Source organism: Adiantum capillus-veneris, chromosome 4 (assembly GCF_014529385.1).
Source record: "Adiantum capillus-veneris isolate H3 chromosome 4, ASM1452938v2, whole genome shotgun sequence".
Lineage (NCBI taxonomy): Eukaryota > Viridiplantae > Streptophyta > Polypodiopsida > Polypodiales > Pteridaceae > Adiantum > Adiantum capillus-veneris.
Window position 1 is genome coordinate 12306170 of NC_140934.1, and position 20126 is coordinate 12326295.

Genomic DNA, 20126 nt, shown 5'->3' on the forward strand with positions numbered 1-20126 from the left:
GGGCGGGGCTGGGAAGGAAACTGAACAAATATAAAAAGAGAAAACAAATTGATTCAAACCTGGTCAAATGCTGGGTATATATAATCTGCAAATTGTATCTCTGCTATGGCTGTGTTCCCCTGATCATAACACTTAAAAAATGAGCACGCTATCTAGTAAGAAACTTTGTGTTGAGCACAAGGATGTTCCTCAAAACATGTAAGAACTATTACCATGGCTGCCAATCCAATGCCAAAACCAACAATTCCCTGCAAATGTGACAGATGTGCTCTCTCTCTCTCTCTCTCTCTCTCTCTCTCTCTCTCTCTCTCTCTCTCTCTCTCTCTCTCTCCATGCGCCATACCAAAACCCAAGAAGAAGGAACCCCCCCCCCCCTCCAGATCCAACCTTCTTCTCTTCTCTTTCTCCTTTATCTTTCTTCCTATCTTTCCCATGTGCCCGCTCGTCTTTTCCTCCCAAGTGCCTTTGCCTAGTGTGCTGCCCTCTGCAGCCTGGTCCCGCCCCACGCGCTGCGCTGTTTCCCCCCCCCCCCCCCCCCCCCCCCCCCCCCCCCCCCCCCCCCCCCCGCCTACCACGCTCTCGGCTCGCCCTCCCCCAACTACCCGCCCCCCTCGCGCTGCCCCACTTGCCTAGTCCCCCCCCCCCCCCCCCCCCCCCCCCCCCCCCCCTGCTTGCCACGCCCTCGCCCTTGCGCTGCCCCTCCCTTGCCATACCTCCTCGCGTTCCCCCACTCGCCCAGCTACCACGCCTGCTGCTAGTGTGGGTGCACACGTGCGCTTAGTAGCTCTTTTTTGGACGGCGATCAAGCATGAGGAAGCTGAACGATAAAGCAGACCCCCTAGAGGATGCCATCCAAAAGTGCAAAGAGGAAATGACGGAGACCATTACCAAGATGAACCGCAATCTCTTGGGCACAATAAAAATGCTCTAAGGACGCGTGCTGATCCAAGAGAGCAAGATAAATACACTGGAAGACCGAGTGACGACTCAGGACAAAGAGATTGCGTCACTCAAGAAAGATCTCGCCTAAGCACGATCAAGAAACACACTGAAAGAGGGCGAACTGCAACCCTCAGTAATCAAAGAAATCAACACGATCAAGGAGCAAGTGCGGGCCATCAAAGAGGGAGAAGAGCAACACAAAGAGATGACGACTTCTTGGGCGGATGTTCTTACCAAAACTCAACAGAAGGCGGATGAAGCCGAGAAATGGATCAAGGTGGCCAAGAAAGGAAAAGGCAAGGAGATAACGTCCACGTCCACACCCACTATCATTAATCAGACACTAGAGGAGGAGCAAAGAAGACGGGTGCGCGCTTTACATGTGAGAATTTGCGGTTTTAAAGACAAAGAACTCATGGCCTTGATGGGGGTCCATGAGCCGACGCACACAAGAGCCTGGAGAGTGGGCAACATAAAGAAAAATGGAAGCAATGGGGGAACCTCAAAAGAAAGAGCACTCATCCTCCATTTTCCCTCCATGGAAGCGAAGAAGTCCTTCTTGAAGAAAAGACCAACTCTTAAAGAGACGGGCATCTTTCTCGGGGATGATCTTACCCTCTCGCAGATCGCTCATATGCAAGAAGTAATGCCGGAGATCAGAGCGGCAAGGGGAAAAGGCAAGATTGCCTTTTACCGAGATGGAAGAGTGGTAATACTAGAGCGACACTCCACATGACGGTGCGAGACTTATGGGACCACACTCAAAGTGGCTGCCTGGAATTGTAATGGATCTATGCGTCTTGATGTGGGTGCTTTTGAGGATAGTTTTACTAGAAGAGACATCATCTTCTACTCTGAGACACACTAGGCCCCTAGGCAATCCATGCCTCACATTAGTGGATATAGGTGGAAGACAGCTTACAGACAGGAAACACGTTCAGAGCACAGAGGACGGGGCTCGGGGGGAGTGGCAGTGTTATTTAGAGAGGATCTGCAACCATTGATACATATAGCCCGTAGGGATGAGCAAGCTAGGTACATGTGGGTGAGATTGAAAGTAGAGACAGGCAGATATCTCTGCATTGCTATTTGCTACTTTCCCCCGAGTACATCAGTCTATGCATCACCCAGAGGACGGTCCCCTTTTTCTATTTTGGATGATGACATATGGGAGTTCTCTAGAGATGGTGACATTATCATTCTAGGGGACTTCAATGCTAGGACTGCCCATCACCAGACAGTGTTTTATGATACTTCAGAGGAGATGCTGAGAGAGCTAGCTGTTGTAGAGACGGACCTGTCCAGACTATCACACGATGTGGAACATACTCAGTATGGGCAACACCTGATAGACATGGGCACTGCACATGGATTGGCCATCTTGAATGGCCTACAGAGATTTCCAATTGTGGGAGGTTTTACATGCTTCCCACATAGACATGGAGCCAGCACAGTGGACTACTTCATGGCACGGCCGAATCTCATCTCTAGTATCCAAGATCTCACAGTTGGGCCCAGACCGGTCGGGGTGGCAGTGGATCATGCTCTTGTGTCGATGACCATCTCCTTCCAGTTCAGTGTAGCACACAGGCCACGGGTAGCAGCCCCTACTCGCTACACCTTCACACGGGAGACGGATTCTGTATACATAGACGGGATCTACAGACGCCTATGCATTGAGGACACAGGGCGACCTCTGGAGGAACGACTATACTGACACAGACATTACATGATGCAGCAGCAGAGGCATACCCACACACCCAGCCTGAGCAGAGACGCCGATCAGGGAGCCAACTGGTACGATGAGGAGTGCCGCCAGACTAGAGCTAGACTTCAGAGGGAGGTGCTTTTGGGGAACGTCACTCACAGACAGTCACGGATTGACTTCCGACGCCTGGTGCGGCGGAAGAAGAGGGCTTTTTTGGCTCGACTCGAGCAGGATCTATACCAGCTATTCTTGAGTCAGGACTCGCGTGAGGCGTGGCGGCTCTTTCATGAGCAGTCCCCCCCCTCCCTTGTTGTTACCTCCACAGAGACCTGGGGTCAGTACGCATCATCTTTGTACACAGTACCAAGACAGCCGCCCCTTCCCAACCCCCCCGATCCATGCCGACACACATGTGCTTTTTTCACCGCGCTGAGATGGTGAAGAAAGCCATTGACAAGATGAGGACTGGGAGAGCATATGATCATGATGGCTTAGTCGCTGAGCATTTCATGCATGCCAAAGACCTACTAGCAGAGCTTCTGGCAGTTATGTTTAACCGTGCCATGTGTGAGGGCCTACCGGACACTTGGAGCCTATCTACGATTGTACCTATCTTCAAGTCAGGAGACCCCATGGAGCCTAGGAATTACCGCACTATCATGATTGGACACACACTGGCACAGTTGTATGCATCCATTCTTGAGCAACAGTTGAGTAGATGGGCAGAGAGGGAAGGACTGCGAGGGTTCAGGAGAGGCTTCTCTACTCTTGACCATATCTTGACACTCAGGGCCATCATCGAGGAGGGCAGATCTCATGGGAGACGGATCTATTGTAGCTTTGTGGACTTCCGCAAAGCTTTTGACACAGTACCCAGAGCTAGATTAATGCGCAGATTACAGGAGATGGGAGTACCCACAAAGCTCATTTGGGGGATCATGGCACTGTACAGATCACTAGTAGGGCATGTACGCACCCCTGAGGGACTTTCTACACCGGTTCACTCCATTATTGGGGTGAAGCAGGGCTGCCCGCTCTCTCCTACTCTTTTCGGTATGTATGTGGATGAGGTTTCTGACTACATTGAGAGCGATGGTGATAGAGGTGCACAGTTGGCAGGGACATGGATTCCACTTTTGTTATATGCTGATGATATTGTGTTGATCTCCGAATCTCCAGAGGGAATGCAACGTCAATTGGATGCTTTACATAGGTTTGCCCACGACAGTGGTTTGTCTGTCAACCTTGGTAAAACCAAGGTTATGGTGTTTAATCCGACCCCACAATGGATCAAGAGGTCAGTACCTACATTCACATACGGTCAGGAGACTGTGAAGTACAAGATGCTTACACTTACCTTGGAGTGGTTTTTAGCGGGCTTGCATTCTCACTCAGAAGAGCGGCAGAGACCAGACTGCTAGAGCCCACGCAGCATTGGGTAGACTAGAGAGGATGTGTTCGCAGGTTCAGTTTCAGGAGCCCCGGACTGGCTTCTGCATTGCTCTATGGAGCTGAGATATGGGGACCTTCATTGGATCACCACGGGAGACCGGGTCGCACTGATGGATGGGGGAACATGGAGAAACCTCTCGTCTCTATGATCTGCTCATTAGAGCCAAGGCATTAGTACCACGGGCCATTATCCGAGCAGAGCTAGCGGCCCCCCCACTAGTGGTTGAGGCGCTCACCAGATCAGTCTCCTTCATACACCGCACATGGGAACTTCCTAGAGACAGATATGCTCTCATTGCACTTGAGTCCTATCGAGAGTTAGCCATGCAAGGAGATACAACATGCTGGTATGGGGAGATGGCATCATGGTTTCAGGTGCATGGGTTCAGCATAGACAGGCTGCCACCATTCTAGTACTCATTGGATGCACCATCTCTCACTCTTACACAATCGGAGATCACCAAGCTCATCCGCCAAGACTTGACCCAGCTAGACACCAGGAGGACATGGATACAGCTAGCACAGGAATTGGGCATGAAGATGGTTTTTGCAGAGACCATCTTCTCCAGCTTACGGAGGATGGTTTTGTGACGAGACCCAGATACATGGACACCCACTTGTCTCATGGGATACGATGTGCTATTGGCCAGTTACGCACATCTTCTCACCAGCTGCGGATTGAGACTGGGAGATACAGCGGAGTACCAGCAAAGGCCAGGACATGGAGCCTGAGACAGAGTTGCACTACACATGCCGCTGCCCCGTCCACTCCAAGATACGAGGCCGCTTCCATTGCTTGTTCAGAGAGGGTTTTGGACCACTCTCAAGAGTCATGGGATACGAGGACCAGAGATGCCAGGGTTTGTTCTTGCTCGAGCTGCGTAGACACAGAGATAGCCTAATGAGTGGCGAGGCTAGCCAGTCTCAAAGACGGATCACAGACTTCTTCAGAGCAGACACGGGACAGCCGTCCGCAGGAGCCACTCCCACAGCAGAGCTCCCTCTCGTCTCACACCAGAGGCACACTGATCGACAGAGCGATTGAACTGGGGAAATCTAGGTGCCCACGACTGCAGAGGACTACACAGCATCGACGGAGGCTACGTCAGAAGATTCGGAGCACGCTGGCCAGGCATGCACGACGCCCGGTCAGACTACTAACCATGGAGGAGATTGATGAGATCCACCAACGACAAATGCTAGATCTCCTGTGATTCAGCTATCCCAGCAAGCCGCCCTTTTTTGTTTAGTTCACATCGACCAGTCTAGAATCCCATCGTATATATCTTTGTTTTGAATTGTTGTTATTTTGTTACTCTCACTTTGTATCAGATCCACCACCTTGTAACTTTCTGGTCTCATAGGTCACTTCGGCCTTTTGGAGACGTTAATATAACATTTCATTTCATTTCATCTCTCTCTCTCTCTCTCTCTCTCTCTCTCTCTCTCTCTCTCTCTCTCTCTCTCTCTCTCTCTCTCTCTCTCTGTGTGCAATTTATGTAGTTTTTGCCAATTTCTGTTGTACCTGCCGGGGGGGGGGGGGGGGGGGGGGGGGCAGGGCTGCAGGGAGAACCGCGAGGGGGAGGGGATGGAGGGCTGGGCAAGAGGCAATAGAGAGAGAGAGAGAGAGAGAGAGAGAGAGAGAGAGAGAGAGAGAGAGAGAGAGAGAGAGAGAGAGAGAGAGAGAGCTAGGGGGCTGCCGAGGGGGGGGGGGAGGGGGAGCGCAAGGGCGAGGCGGGGTTGCTGAGAGAGTTGGATGTTGCAGAGACGGGCCTATCCAGACTATCACAGGATGGGGAACATACTGAGTATGGAGGGCACTTGATAGACATGGGGACTGCACATGGATTGGCCATCTTGAATGGCCTATAGAGATTTCCCGCTGCGGAAGGTTTCACATGCTTTCCACATAGACATGGAGCCAGCACAGTGGATTATGTCATGGCACACCCGAGCCTCATCTCTAGTATCCAGGATCTCATAGTTGGGCCCAGACCTGTTGGCGTGGCAATGGATCATGCTCTTGTGTCGTTGACCATCTCTTTCCAGTTCTGTATAGCACACAGTCCACGGGTAGCAGCCCCTACTCGCTACACGTTCACGCGGGAGACGGATTCTGTATACATAGACGGGATCTTCACACGCCTATGCACTGAGGAGGCAGGGCGACCTCTAGAGGAGCTTACTACTATACTGACATAGACATTACATGATGATGCAGCAGAGGCATACCCACACACCCATCCTGAGCAGAGACGCCGTTCTGGGAGCATGCCTCATAATAGCTGGTATGATGAGGAATGCCGCCAGAATAGAGCTAGGTGCTTTTGGGGGACATCACTCACAAATTGACTTCCGACACCTAGTGCGGCGAAAGAAGAGGGCATTTTTGGCTCGACTAGAGCAGGATCTATACTAGCTATTATTGAGTTAGGACTCGCGTGAGGCACGACGGCTCTTTCATGAGCAGCCCCCCCCCTGGCCATTACCTCTACAGAGACTTGGGGTCAGTACGCATCATCTTTGTACACAGTTTCTGGACAGCCACCCCTTCCCGACCCCCCCGATCCATGCCCACGCACGTGCTTTTTTCACGGATGAGATGGTGAAGAAGGCCATTGACAGGATGCGGACGGGGAGAGCATATGATCATGATGGCTTAGTGGCTGAGCATTTCATGCATGGCAGAGATCTACTAGCAGAGCTTCTAGCAGTTATGTTTAACCCTGCCATGTGTGAGGGCTTGCCTGACACTTGGAGCCTATCTACGATTGTACCTATCTTCAAGTCAGGAGACCCTATGGAGCCTAGGAATTATCGCACTATCATGACTGGACACACATTAGCACGGTTGTAAGCATCCATTCTTGAGCACCAGTTGAGTAGATGGGCAGAGAGGGAGGGAATGCATGCAGTTGGGCAGGCAGGTTTCAGGAGAGGTTTTTCTACTCTTGCCCATATCTTGACACTGAGGGCCATCATCGAGGAGGGCAGATCCCATGGGAGACGGATTTATTGTAGCTTTGTGGACTTCCGCAAAGCATTTGACATAGTACCCAAAGCTAGATTGATGCGCAGATTACAGGAGACGGGAGTACCCACAGAGCTCATTTGGGGGATCATGGCATTGTACAAATCAGTAGTAGGGCATGTACGCACCCCAAAGGGTCTATCTACACCGGTTCACTCCACTATTGGGGTGAAGCAGGGCTGCCCGCTCTCTCCTACCCTATTTGGTGTGTATGTGGATGAGGTTTCTGACTACATTGAGAGAGATGGTGATAGAGGTGCACCGCTGGCAGGGACATGGATTCCGCTATTGTTATATGCTGATGATATTGTGTTGATCTCTGACTCTCCGGAGGGGATGCAACGTGACTTGGATGCTTTGCATTGGTTGGCCTATGAAAGTGGTTTGTCTGTCAACCTTGGTTTTAAAACCAAGGTCATGGTATTTAATACCACTGCACAGTGGATCAGGAGGTCAGCGACCTTGGTTTTAAACCAAGGTCATGGCATTTAATACCACCCCACAGTGGATCAGGAGGTCAGTGCCCACATTCACATACAACCAGGAGACAGTGGAGTATACAGATGCTTACACATACCTTGGAGTGGTTTTTAGTGGACTAGCTTTTTCATTGAGGAGAGCAGCAGAGACTACATTGACCAGAGCCCATTCGGCATTGGGTAGATTGGAGAGGATGTGTTCACAGGTTCAGTTTCAGGAGCCTCGGAAGAAGCTCTGGCTCTTTGACACATTGGTGGCTTCTGTGTTGCTCTATGGAGCTCAGATATGGGGGCCCTCATTGGATCATAACGGGAGGACAGGTCGCACTGATGGGTGGGGGGACATGGAGAAGCCTCTGATCTCTATGATCTCGCGGCTCATTAGAGCCAAGGCTTCAGTACCACGTGCCATTATCCGAGCAGAGCTAGCTGCCCCCCCACTAGTGGTTGAGGTGCTCACCAGATCTGTCTCCTTCATACACCGCATGTGGAAACTTCCCAGAGACAGATACGCCCGCCTTGTGCTTGAGTCCTCTCGACAGTTAGCCATGCACGGAGATACAACATGTTGGTATGGGGAGATGACATCATGGTTTCAGGCGCATGGGTTCAACATAGACAAATTGCCCCCCTTCCAATACTCACTGTATGCACCCTCTCTCACTCTCTCAGTCCAAGATCACCAGGCTCATCCGCCAGGACCTGACTCAGCTACACACCAGGGGGACATGGATATAGCCAGCACAGGAGTTGGGCACGAAGATGGCTTTCTACAGAGAGCATCTTCTCCAGCTTATTGAGGACGGTTTTGTGACGAGGCCCAGATACATGGACACCCACTTGTCTGATGGGATACGGTGTGCTATTGGCCAGATACGCACATCTTCACACCAGCTGCGGATAGCTGCGGATCGAGACTGAGAGATACAGTGGAGTGCTAGCAGAGGCGAAGACATGCCCCCTGTGTGACATGGAGCATGAGACAGAGTTGCACTACACATGCCACTGCCCCGTCTATTACAAGATACGAGGCCGCTTCCACTGCTTGTTCAGGGAGGGCTTTGGACCACTCTCCAAAGTCATGAGGTACGTGGATCAGAGATGCCTGGGTTTGTTTCTGCTCGAGTTGCGTTAGGAAAAAAATAAAATCTGATCATATGGCACAATTGTTCATGTACAATGTGTTTGAGTACCATGGTATGCCATAGTCTAGTGATCATGATTCTCGTATGACGAGCCTGTTTTGGAGGCTTGTTTGAAAACATGGACACTACGCTCAAGTTTTCATCCTCATTTCATTCACAAACTCATGGACAGTTAGAAGAGGCTAATTCTACTACCTTAGATATGTTGAAATGCTATGTGTTAGATAATAAGGGCAAGTGGAAAAAATATTTATCCATGCTTGAGTATGCATACAACAATACTGTGCATTTGTCAACAGGCAAGGCACCTTTTGAAATTATTGAGGGTGGCAAAAAGGTTTTGCACACAAAGGATAAGAGTTTTGAAGCAGATTGATATGTAGAGAATATGAATGAAATATACCTTCATAAGTTCAGAATAGTCTAAACTCACGAATTATAAGAGGGAATAAAGCACTCATAAAACTATAAAAGCAAGGGACACAAGAAAAGAAAAGAAAAGAAAAACAAACAAACAAACAAACTAAATCACTTTGTTTGCTACGAAACAAAATTAGATAAAACAAAACATTATTAACTTAAAAATGTTTTTAGAAAAGGCATGTGTGAAATAAGTTGACGCAACTTACTTGGCTTAAAACAAGTACTCAACTTTAAGCAAAAAAAGGATAAGACATCTTAAAAACTTAATCCTAGAAATCAAACTTCACACAACAACTTCTAAAGGAACACATTCTTAAGTCCTCAAGTAAGCTAAATATGAAATCAAAAAATGAATACTACTACAAACCTACGAAGAGCAAAGAACCAAACTTGACAATATGTGATCTCAACTTCACTGCTTGTCCAAACAGGAAGAATAAGATTATCACCTTTATCATGCATAGCTTGGACAACAGCTATGACATCCCTACTCACGTCGTCAGTGCCCAAGAGTAGGTGCAGGTTTATATAGAGGTCATTCATGCTTTGAACGTGCTCTACAAAACCAACGAGCTGAGTTTCTATCACCCTCTGGAGGTGATGGGCATACTCAGCCATGATAAAGGCTAGCAATTGTCAAGCTATAGTGAAAATACTAAAAGCCCTAAACATGAATGAAATGTATAAGAAAATTAAGCTTGTCTTGGAGAAGACTCAGGCAAAGCAAGAAAGGGCTGTTGATCATCACCGACGTAAACCTGGTGATTGGGTTCTTTTGCGGTTTGGAAAGGCAAGACTCAAGAAGATGAAGGGCAAGGAAAGGTTGTTTCCCAAGTTGTACATGCGTTACTATGGGCCTTTTCAAGTACTTGACAAGATCAACGATGTTTCTTATAGGTTGAAATTTCCTGACACTTGGAAGATTCATAATGCGTTTCACGTAAGTCTTCCGAGACCCTTTGTGGCTGATGTGTTGGAAGATATGTCAGATGAAGATCAATCCGAAGTGAAAAAACTTGATGAGATCTTGGTACTTGAGCAGATTTTGGCACATAAAGAAAGAAAAGTCAAGGGAAAAGTTGCAAGACGTTATTTGGTGAAGTTCAAAAACTATCCGCCTATGGATGCAAAGTGGATGGAAGAAAGTAAACTACTAGAGTCACCAAACGTATTGCAGCTTTACCTTGAAGCTTTTAGTTTACAACCCACATATTCTCCAACTTAGATCACTTCAGTAGAGCGAAGGTCAAAGGGCTTGACACGTGCTCAAAAGAGGGGTGATGCTGAAGCTCGCACGTCACATGTACATACGGATTCAGTGCAATAGAAGTGTACATTGCTTAACAAATGTTAAAGGTATAACGCTCACGTCTACATAGACATAAATGACAAATGTATGAAGGTTTCATAAAGTCATTTGTATCTATGTTTCATGACCTTTCTTGCGGATACATGTGATAATAAAAGGGTGCTAATCACACTAAATCAAATGTGGCATGTATATCTAGCATGCAATCAAGGACAATTGCAATTTCAAGAGGAGAGTATGTCACGAGGCTGTGACAATCACTAGCTTTATTTGTTGATTTCCTTCCCTTGATTTTTATTGAATTTTTCGGACCTCTTTTCGAAGTCACAAAAGGCTTGACATTGTATGCCAGTGTGAAACGGCCTATGGCCGAGAGTTTCACCCGCAACGGTGAAGGCCTAGTCGCCACGAGATGGTTGGGCCGATCGGCACTCAAATCCGAGTGGTAAGAGGGTGGCTAGGCTCAATTAAACTCATTTAGGCCCCTCGACCGGACTTTATAAGTTGGTGGGTACTAGGAATTAAACCAAAAGGAGCAAACCGAACACATGGCAGGAGGAGAGCAACTTGCGAGCCAACACACTCAAGAAGCTCATCCCAAGAGGGGACGCCCAAAATTGAAGAGGAGGACTGATTTGCACTCATTATCGTGAACTACGTGTGAACTACAATGTGTGTGTGAGTAGTGGGTACGTGATCATAGCTTTAATGGAAAGCTTGACTTCTCCCTTGTCGCATGTAGCGCGATGATTTGGTCTCGTACATCTCTCTCCCCCCTTTGCACATATGGTAATGCCCCTCTAGTTGGGCTTCTCAAATGAAAATGTACAATTCTGGGGTTTTATGCGCGTTTGCCAGGCAAGAGCCTTCTGTACAGGAACCAGATTAGCTAATTGCTAATCCCCCACAGGTACACACAGTTCCATCGCAAAGGATTGCTAAAAACGGAGAGTTCTCTCGTGTAAAAACTCGTCCACTTTACAAGGGAACTGTCCCATTGCGTATGGAGCACCTGAGACATGTATAGACGTGTTTGCTCCGCTCAAAACAATCCAAAACAAAAAACTACAGCCAGCAAGGTAACACTAGGGGAGCTTCAGGAATGCCTTGGGATGCTTATACAGTGCCCAAAACAGTGAATTACAGCATGCTGAAATTGACCTGCAGCTCACCAGACAGCTTTTAAAATGCAAGGGAAAATGTTCGGAATGTGTACTTTTGACCTACAGGGGTTTTGGCATCGTTATGCTACTGAAATGGGGTCAAAACCCTGCAATTACAGCCCTTGAGATGTTTGAACAGCTTGGTGAGAATTAGGTGAAAGTGTTTGGGTCGTTTATTTGCAATAAGAAGAAAGAAATACTGAAGGGGTACCAGTCTTTGTGGCCTACAAGGTGTCACTGTCTACTTGGGAGCACTCTAGCTACCAAGTTGTGGAGTCTCTTAAAGTGTTGAATTCCAATCACAAGTTTATTCGTGCAATTGCTTTGTGTCGCAAAGTACAGGTAAAGTTACTAAATGTAAAGATCGGGTGAAGTTACCGCCCTATAGAGGTTACAGGCGGGTTTCAAATACCAAGAAGATAAATCAGAATCTGAACAGGGGAAGATTGTAGAAGAGAGCTATAGCAGAAGCACTCTTCGAGACAAAAGCATGATGAAATCTGCATATCCTCCAACAGACACATCCCAGCAGAAGAGTACATTTCCACCACAAAAAAAGCCTGAGGACCATCTATGGAAGCAATCCAAGAGCTATGGTAACTGCAGCCCGCAAATAATTAACATAAGCTTGGTACACTGCTCCCAAAACTATCTAACATATCACTATCACACCACTTGCCAATAGAAAAGAACAGATTGAATAGACTTTTAGCACTTCAATAACCACTAAAATGAAAAAGATAGAAAAAGCACACGCGACACGGAGTGCAGAATTCCAGCCCAGAGAGTATTGGCCCCAAACCTTGGCGCCCCTTTTGGGGTTTCTTTATATTGCTTCAACCGAGTACAATGCCTGTACTCCAATCCATGCACCTTCACACTGAAGCATACTAGAGAATGAGCCCCTTGGCTCATATTTGAAGGCCCTTGGCCATAAAAAACAGTTACATGAAAATCTTTCAAAACTCAAAAGCAACTGGCCCAAAAGCAGGTGCTGAAAAACTGCTAGCACAAAAGCAAGAATTCGTGCAGCTCTGCCATGTCAGCAGCCAGCACAAAACGTGGAAATCCGTACAATCTGCCACGTCAGCAAGCCAATGTAAAATCTGAAAATCCATACAGAATGCCACGTCAGCAATCAACGCAAAATTCGGGAATCCGTACTTCTCTGCAACCTCATCAGCTGGTTACGCCTGTTGGGGTATAAAGCCCAATGTGGTCGCCCAGGTAAGTGGGCGGGCCGCCAGGTATGTACACATATTCTTTTGTAAAAACCTAATAAGAACTTACTATGCTCTACACATTACAGTAGAGCGAGTTCACCATATCGTCGTGCTCTTCTTCTCGCACTCTCTCTCGCGTCGCACTTCCGCTCGTACTCCTTCAACTGGTATCAGAGCTCAGATCGAGGCTCGGGGCAGCACTGCAGGAGGCTAGAGTCACCAGCTCAGATTGGAGTGAAATTCGACAGGCGAAGACATGGCCCCAAATCCTGTGGGCAAGCCCGAAGGGCTAGGTGTTCTCAGAATTTCATTCTGAGGTCATCTCGGCCACCGTTCGGCTTCGACAAAGGTCTGCGCAGGCCATTTTCGACTACGTGGTCTCGGCGGGTGCAGATCCGACTCTGCAAATTTGGGGTTTTCGGCCTACGACTGCAGGTGCTGAGGATATCGACACTCCCAGAGTGTTGATTTGTGGCTGTCTACACATCGAAGGACGGCTCACAGTTCTTGGAGGCATGTCACATACGACACGGGCGCATCTACACAGACTATAGGCGACATCCACTAGTTCATCAGGTAGCTTGTGTTTGCTGCTTGATATTCCAGATTTCATCCTGACATTGCAGGTACTTCCACATGGGATGTATTGTCAGAGATGATGTATGTCTGTTGAGGGTTTGCTGGCTGTGAGTCACGCAGCAAACAACCGCCGCAGCGGTTACAGCATACAGTGGGAAATTTGTGGATGTATGACTTTGTGGGAAGTCTATGTACTGTCAGATTTACTGCAGCCTTTGTTGAGGGTCGAGTGAGGTTTTATTGAGCTCGGGGATTCTCGAATGTTGAGATCCTTTCGGTGATACAGGTCTTGGAGCGATCCCTCGAGCACCCTTAGATAGGCAGCTAGGATGTATTGACTGTGAGTTAGACAGTTGGGATTGCATCTTTGCTTTACTGCCGTTGAGGCATTGTCACAATCTATGCTTACAGGACAGTGACAAGACAGTGAGAGACAGTACACGTGCAGGATAGGTTTACCCGCAGCTTACAGTGTCAGAGAGACAGTGTTTTTTGAGCTGTTTTTTGGTCTGTTTTTGAGTACACCAGAGCCATTTTACAAAGGAGACTCTGCCGAAATTTATGCAGAATCTGAAGCTTTCTTGGTTCATTTGACAAGTTGATATTGGTTCAGAGGTCAGTTTACAGGGGAAACTCTGCCGAATTTTTCCCAACTACTATGAAGCGTAGCTATGGCTGGATCACAGGACACTGCTCTTTACAATATCAAGAAGCTGGATGGAACCAATTTCCCATTGTGGAAGCAGCAGATTTGGCACGTGTTGGTACAAAAGAAGCAGATAAAACCTATAAAGCTCAAGGGGATAAAACCAGAAGATATGGAGGAAGATGAATGGAGCGAAATGGATGAATTGGCACTTTCTACCATTATGCTGACTTTGGCAGAAAGCGTTTACTTCAATGTAGCAGACGAGATATCGGCTTATCAAGCATGGTTAAAGCTGAGTGATCTTTATGAGAAGCAGAGTGCAGCTTCACAGGTATACTGGCTTAAGAAGCTTGTTGACTTGAAGATGAAAGAAGGGACACCTATGTCCAATCATCTGAATGAATTCAACACAATCTATAGTCAGTTGTCCGCTCAAGGTGTCAAGTTTGATGAACCTGTTAGAGCTATGTTCCTGTTGATCACATTGCCGGAAAGTTGGAACACTTTTCGCACAGCTTTGAGTTATTCTGCACCTCCATATGGTTTGAACATAGCAGGTGTAGAAGGAAGTCTGCTTACTGAAGAAACCAATAGAAAGACAATGGACAAAGGCAAAGGAACAGCCTTAGTTGTCAGGGGAAGGACCAAAGAAAAGTACAATGGTGGAAAGAGGAATCAGTCTCGTAGCAAGTCCCGCAGTGCTAAAGGCAAGAGTGACATAGAATGCTACCATTGTGGCAAGAAGGGTCACATGAAAAGAGACTGCAGAGAATGGAAAGCAGAAAAAGGCAAAGAGAAAGCTGAAGACCATGGTGAGAAGAACAAGTCCTCAATGAAGATTCAAGAAATAAATGTGACAAACACTGTTGCAGAGGATGACAGTCTAGTGTCAGGAGACATCTACTTCTTGAAGAATACAATGGACTCAACTCTTCTTACAGCATTTGATGGAAATGCACTGAGTGACTGGATTATAAACTCAGGGGCATCACTTCATGTGTCTCCAAACAAGGAGTGGTTTACTTCTTATGTGACCACTAAAGATCATGTTCGGCTAGGCAATGGGCAGACATGGGAGATCTTAGGTGTTGGAGATGTTCAATTGAAGTTTCAGAATGGCTCTTCTTTCACGCTGAAGAATGTGAGACATGTTCCCGCAATTACAAAGAGCTTGATCAACACAGGTTTACTTGATGATGCTTGCTACGTCACCACTTTTGGACAGAACATGTGGAAGATATCCAAGGGTTCTATGACAGTAGCACATGGAGTAAAGTCTGGAGGACTTTACATGATTTATGTATCAAATGTCTCTAAAAATGTAATCAATGTAAACGAGCAGCCGAACGTTTCTTTGTGGCATTGCCGGTTAGGACATATGTCCAAGAAGGGAATGGAAATCTTGTCTCGTTCTGGTTATTTGCCTGGCTTTTCATTTAATGATTTTTAATTCTGTGAACATTGTCTGTATGGTAAGCAAACACAGCAGCCACATAAGCATAGAAGCAGTAGAAGAGATACACAGTTGGCACTTGTTCATAGTGATTTGTGTGGACCTATGCCTAACCTATCTCTAGGGGGAGCTTCTTACTTTATGACATTTATAGATGATTACTCGAGGAAAGTATGGGTTTACTTTCTCAAGCACAAGGATGAAGCGTTTAGTGTTTTCAAAACGTTTGTGACACTTGTGGAGAATCAGAGTGGCAAGAAGCTTAAATGCTTACGCACTGACAATGGTGGAGAGTATGTTTCAAAGGCCTTTCAGGACATTTGTGAGTCAAAAGGTATAAAACGTGAACTTACTGCTCCTTACAATCCTCCTCAAAATGGTGTTGCTGAGAGGATGAATAGGACCATACAAGAGAAGTCAGAAGTATGTTGTCTAATGCACAGCTGCCAAATGGGTTTTGGGCTGAAGCTGTATCAACAGCTGTTCATCTTGTAAATAGATCTCCTAGCAAGGTTTTGCAGAAGGATTCAGTGCCAGAGATGGTATGGTCAGGCAAAATGCCCTCATACAAGCATCTCAGAGTCTTTGGCTGTGAGGCATATACTCACGTTCCAAAGGAATTTAGGAACAAACTTGAGCCAAAGAGTAGAAAGTGCATCTTTCTAGGCTATGGTAATTCTGGTGAGATGGGGTACAGACTTTGGGATCCCGAATCCAGAAAGGTTGTCCGCAGCAATGATGTTCACTTTAATGAATCCAAATATCATTCTAAACCAGAGAGGGTTGAGGAGATTAGAAGAGTTATCTTCCAAGAAGATGGACCTGCACGTGCAAGACAAAATGTCAGGGCTCAAGAGGAGCAAGGACAGGATAGAGTGGAACCACAGGTTGTGGCTGAGCCTGAGCCACCTATTGTGCGTAGATCTGGACGTATCACGCGACCTCCTGATAGGTTTGTTCCATCTATGAACTATGTCATGTTGACTGATTGCAATGAGCCTTCATGTTACAAGGAAGCAGTGCAAATGAAGGACTCCGGGAATTGGCAATTGGCCATGCAGTCAGAGATGACAGCTCTGCATAAAAACAAGACATGAAAGCTAGTTAAATTACCACAGGGCAAAAAGGCTCTACCTTGTAAATGGGTTTACAGGTATAAGATCACCGCTCATGATAGTCAGCCAAAGTACAAAGCAAGGCTTGTTGCCAAGGGCTTTAAGCAAGAACAAGGCATTCACTTTGATGAAGTCTTCTCTCCGGTGGTCAAGATGACTACATTGAGATGCTTTCTTGCATTGGTTGCCATATTAGATTTGGTGTTGCACCAAATGGATGTCAAGACAGCGTTCTTGCATGGTGATTTAGATGTGGAAATTTACATGCAGCAGCCACAAGAATTTGTTGAGAAAGGCAAGGAAGATTGGGTATGCCAGTTGTTAAAGAGTCTTTATGGCTTAAAACAATCACCGAGGGCATGGTACCATAAATTCCACAAGTTTATGCTTTCTCAAGGCTACAAACGTAGTGAGTTCGATCACTGTCTATATACAAAGAAGGCTAAGGATGGTAGTTGGCTGATCCTTATTTTGTATGTGGATGACATGTTGATTGCTGGCAAGCACTTGGAAGAAATTTCAGCTTTGAAGTCAAAGATGGCAAAATCGTTTGACATGAAAGACATGAATGAGGCAAGTCATATCCTTGGTATGCGCATTGAGAGAGACAGATCAAAGAAGTTCATTTGGTTATCTCAAACAGAGTATATTGACAAGGTTTTGCAACGTTTCAATATGGAGAAGGGAAAGGCACTGAGTGTTCCATTGCCACCATATGTGAAACTTAGCAAACAAGATTGTCCTGTGTCTGAGGAAGAACAGGCTGAAACGGATAAGATTCCATATGCGTCTGCAGTGGGTAGTTTGATGTATGCAATGATTGTTACTCGCCCAGACATTGCATTTGCAGTGGGAGTAGTACGTCGATACATGTCAAACCCAGGCAAGAAACATTGGGAGGCAGTGAAAGGAATATTGAGATACCTGAAAGCTACAAAGAGTATGCGTATATGCTATGGGAGTCAGGAGCTAAGTGTAAAGGGTTTTACAGACTCAGATTATGCAGGTGACTTAGACAACCGAAGGTCTACGTCAGGGTATGTCTTTACATTGGCTGGTGGAGCAGTATCATGGCGTTCTAGATTACAAGATTGTGTTACTCAGTCTACTACAGAGGCTGAATATGTTGCAGCATCAGAGGCATGCAAAGAATCAATTTGGCTTAATCGACTAGTAACAGATTTGGGAATCAAAGAAGAGATGTCTGTGTTATATTGTGATAGTCAAAGTGCTATACAATTGGCTCGCAATCCAGTTTATCACTCAAAGACAAAGCATGTGGATGTGAAGTATCATTTCATCAGGGAAATGCTCGAGGATAAGCAACTTCAGTTTGTCAAAGTTCACACCACAAAAAATCCTGCTGATCTACTTACAAAAGGACTTCCCTCAGAGAGCTTTGCGCATTTTCGCAAGCAGTTAGGTGTAGGGTAGTACATCACTTCTCTACATCTCTTCTATATTAGCTTGTATAGTAGCTTCTCTCACACTTAAAGTACCACATTGGACTTTAAGTGGAAGGTTGTTGGGGTATAAAGCCCAATGTGGTCGCCCAGGTAAGTGGGCGGGCCGCCAGGTATGTACACATATTCTTTTGTAAAAACCTAATAAGAACTCACTATGCTCTACACATTACAGTAGAGCGAGTTCACCATATCGTCGTGCTCTTCTTCTCGCACTCTCTCTCGCGTCGCACTTCCGCTCGTACTCCTTCAATGCCATCTTTTGTGTGTATGAGGGTCCAACTTTATTTTAATGCCTTTATGTCACTTGGGCCCCATCGAACGGGGCCCATAAGTTGGTAGGACTTCTTCTTCTCCTGTTGCTTATTCTTCTTAGGGTTTAGGCCCCTCGGTCGTGATCTGAAGGTTAGCTCCATTCTTCAATGACTTGACACGTCAGCAATTTGTGACATTCCTCCTTCTTGAAAGGAAGTAATCGTCCACGATTACAGCATACCTGCAAAACAACTCAAGTTAGCTCAAAAAATTAAGAGGGTCATTTCGAGGAACAATCAGTTTTCTCATTCCAAATCGAAGCTCTTGATTTCCTGGGTGGTGGGCTTCCCAGAAGAATCTCATCCAATAAGAAGTCTCATTCCAGATTTGAACTCTTGATATCCTGGGTCGTTGACTTCTCAGAAGTATCTCATCCAATAAGGAATATTCAGTGGGTGGCACATCACAATGCAACACAAATGCTCACATATGCATGTTACAAGACATAGAAACATAAAGTCACCGATGAACACTCCCCCGCAAATAACCATCTTGGTCCGGGCCATGAGCTATTCAACGACTCCTCTCGCAAATAACCTAAACGAGTCCAAGCCATGAGATATAGAGCCTTTTACAACCAAACGCCCCCAAGACCGCGACCTGCGTCGTTTGGAGGTTCTAAGAGTAACCACTGCTCAGACTTCTTAATACTCCCCCCGTAAATAACCATCCAAGTCCGGGCCATGAGTAAAAACAACGCTTTTCAATCATTCAATGCTCCCCCGGCAAATAACCACAAGGGTCCAGGCCATGAGTATGAACATGCATTCTCAAACATCATTTCTCACTACTCCACCCGAGAGTAAAAATCACCAATCATTGAAACCAGTATTAAAACTAGAGTCGAGACAATTTAAATCGGTACCAAGACAGGTTTAAAACAAATACCATGCATTTCAAACAAATTTCAAACAGGATCATCAAACAAGTTCTCAAACAGAACTCAAACTTAAAAAGCAATCTCGACATCAGTTGATCTCGAAAAGTCGATTGAGTTTCCATCCTGAAACCTGCACCAAAAATTAGGGTTAGATTGCTTCCATAAGGTTGTAGCCGACCGCACCATGGTCCATAAGCTCTTGGATAGACAGTGTTCCTGTGGCGGTGATGGTAGTCCCAAGACATAGCAATCACACTGGACCTCCAAGGTTATCAGCTCGAGAAGAGACACCTACTGAGAGATGTCAAGAAATTTCAAGTTATAATCTGCTAGGGTTTCCATGGGAAGCATTTCAGGATACCCCACTCCGCCAGAGGTCGCACTCGGAAGGAAGATGTCAGGAACCATATAACTTCGGGCAAAAAATTCTTAAAAGCTTACCAAGTTCTTGGAGCATGCGGCTTGGTAACTACAAACTTCTACCATTGTATAGCACTGCATCTGAGAAAACAGCAGCTCAAAATAAATCTTGGATCCTTCTCTTGCAAGTGATCTTTACGGCTTATGCCCTGTAAAACAGAGCGATGAAGACGGGAGCGCGCCCGATGCGCGATGAAGAAGGGTGGGAGTGGCTAATAAGTTCAGGGTCAGTACCCGAAGATACTTCAAATAAAATTCCAGTACACTTTGGAAGCGCCGGTTTGCTCTGTCTGCTCTTTTGTAGGACCGGTATGCTTTCTATGCCTGATGCTCTGATACCATTGTCACAGGACAGGCACCACGTGCCAATAGAAAAG

General features: G+C 46.5%; 1 protein-coding gene across 1 annotated transcript in view; it reads right to left on the reverse strand.

The window, feature by feature from the left end:
• The window catches only part of LOC147458715 (2-oxoisovalerate dehydrogenase subunit beta 1, mitochondrial-like), a 74549-nt gene that overhangs the window by 8140 nt on the left and 46283 nt on the right, over positions 1-20126 (reverse strand). The window contains exons 3-4 of the mRNA XM_086510160.1: positions 213-248; positions 60-119 (exon numbers count right to left, since the gene is read on the reverse strand). Of these exons, the coding sequence (XP_086366286.1) occupies positions 60-119; positions 213-248 (96 nt within the window). The remainder of the gene's footprint in view (positions 1-59; positions 120-212; positions 249-20126) is intronic.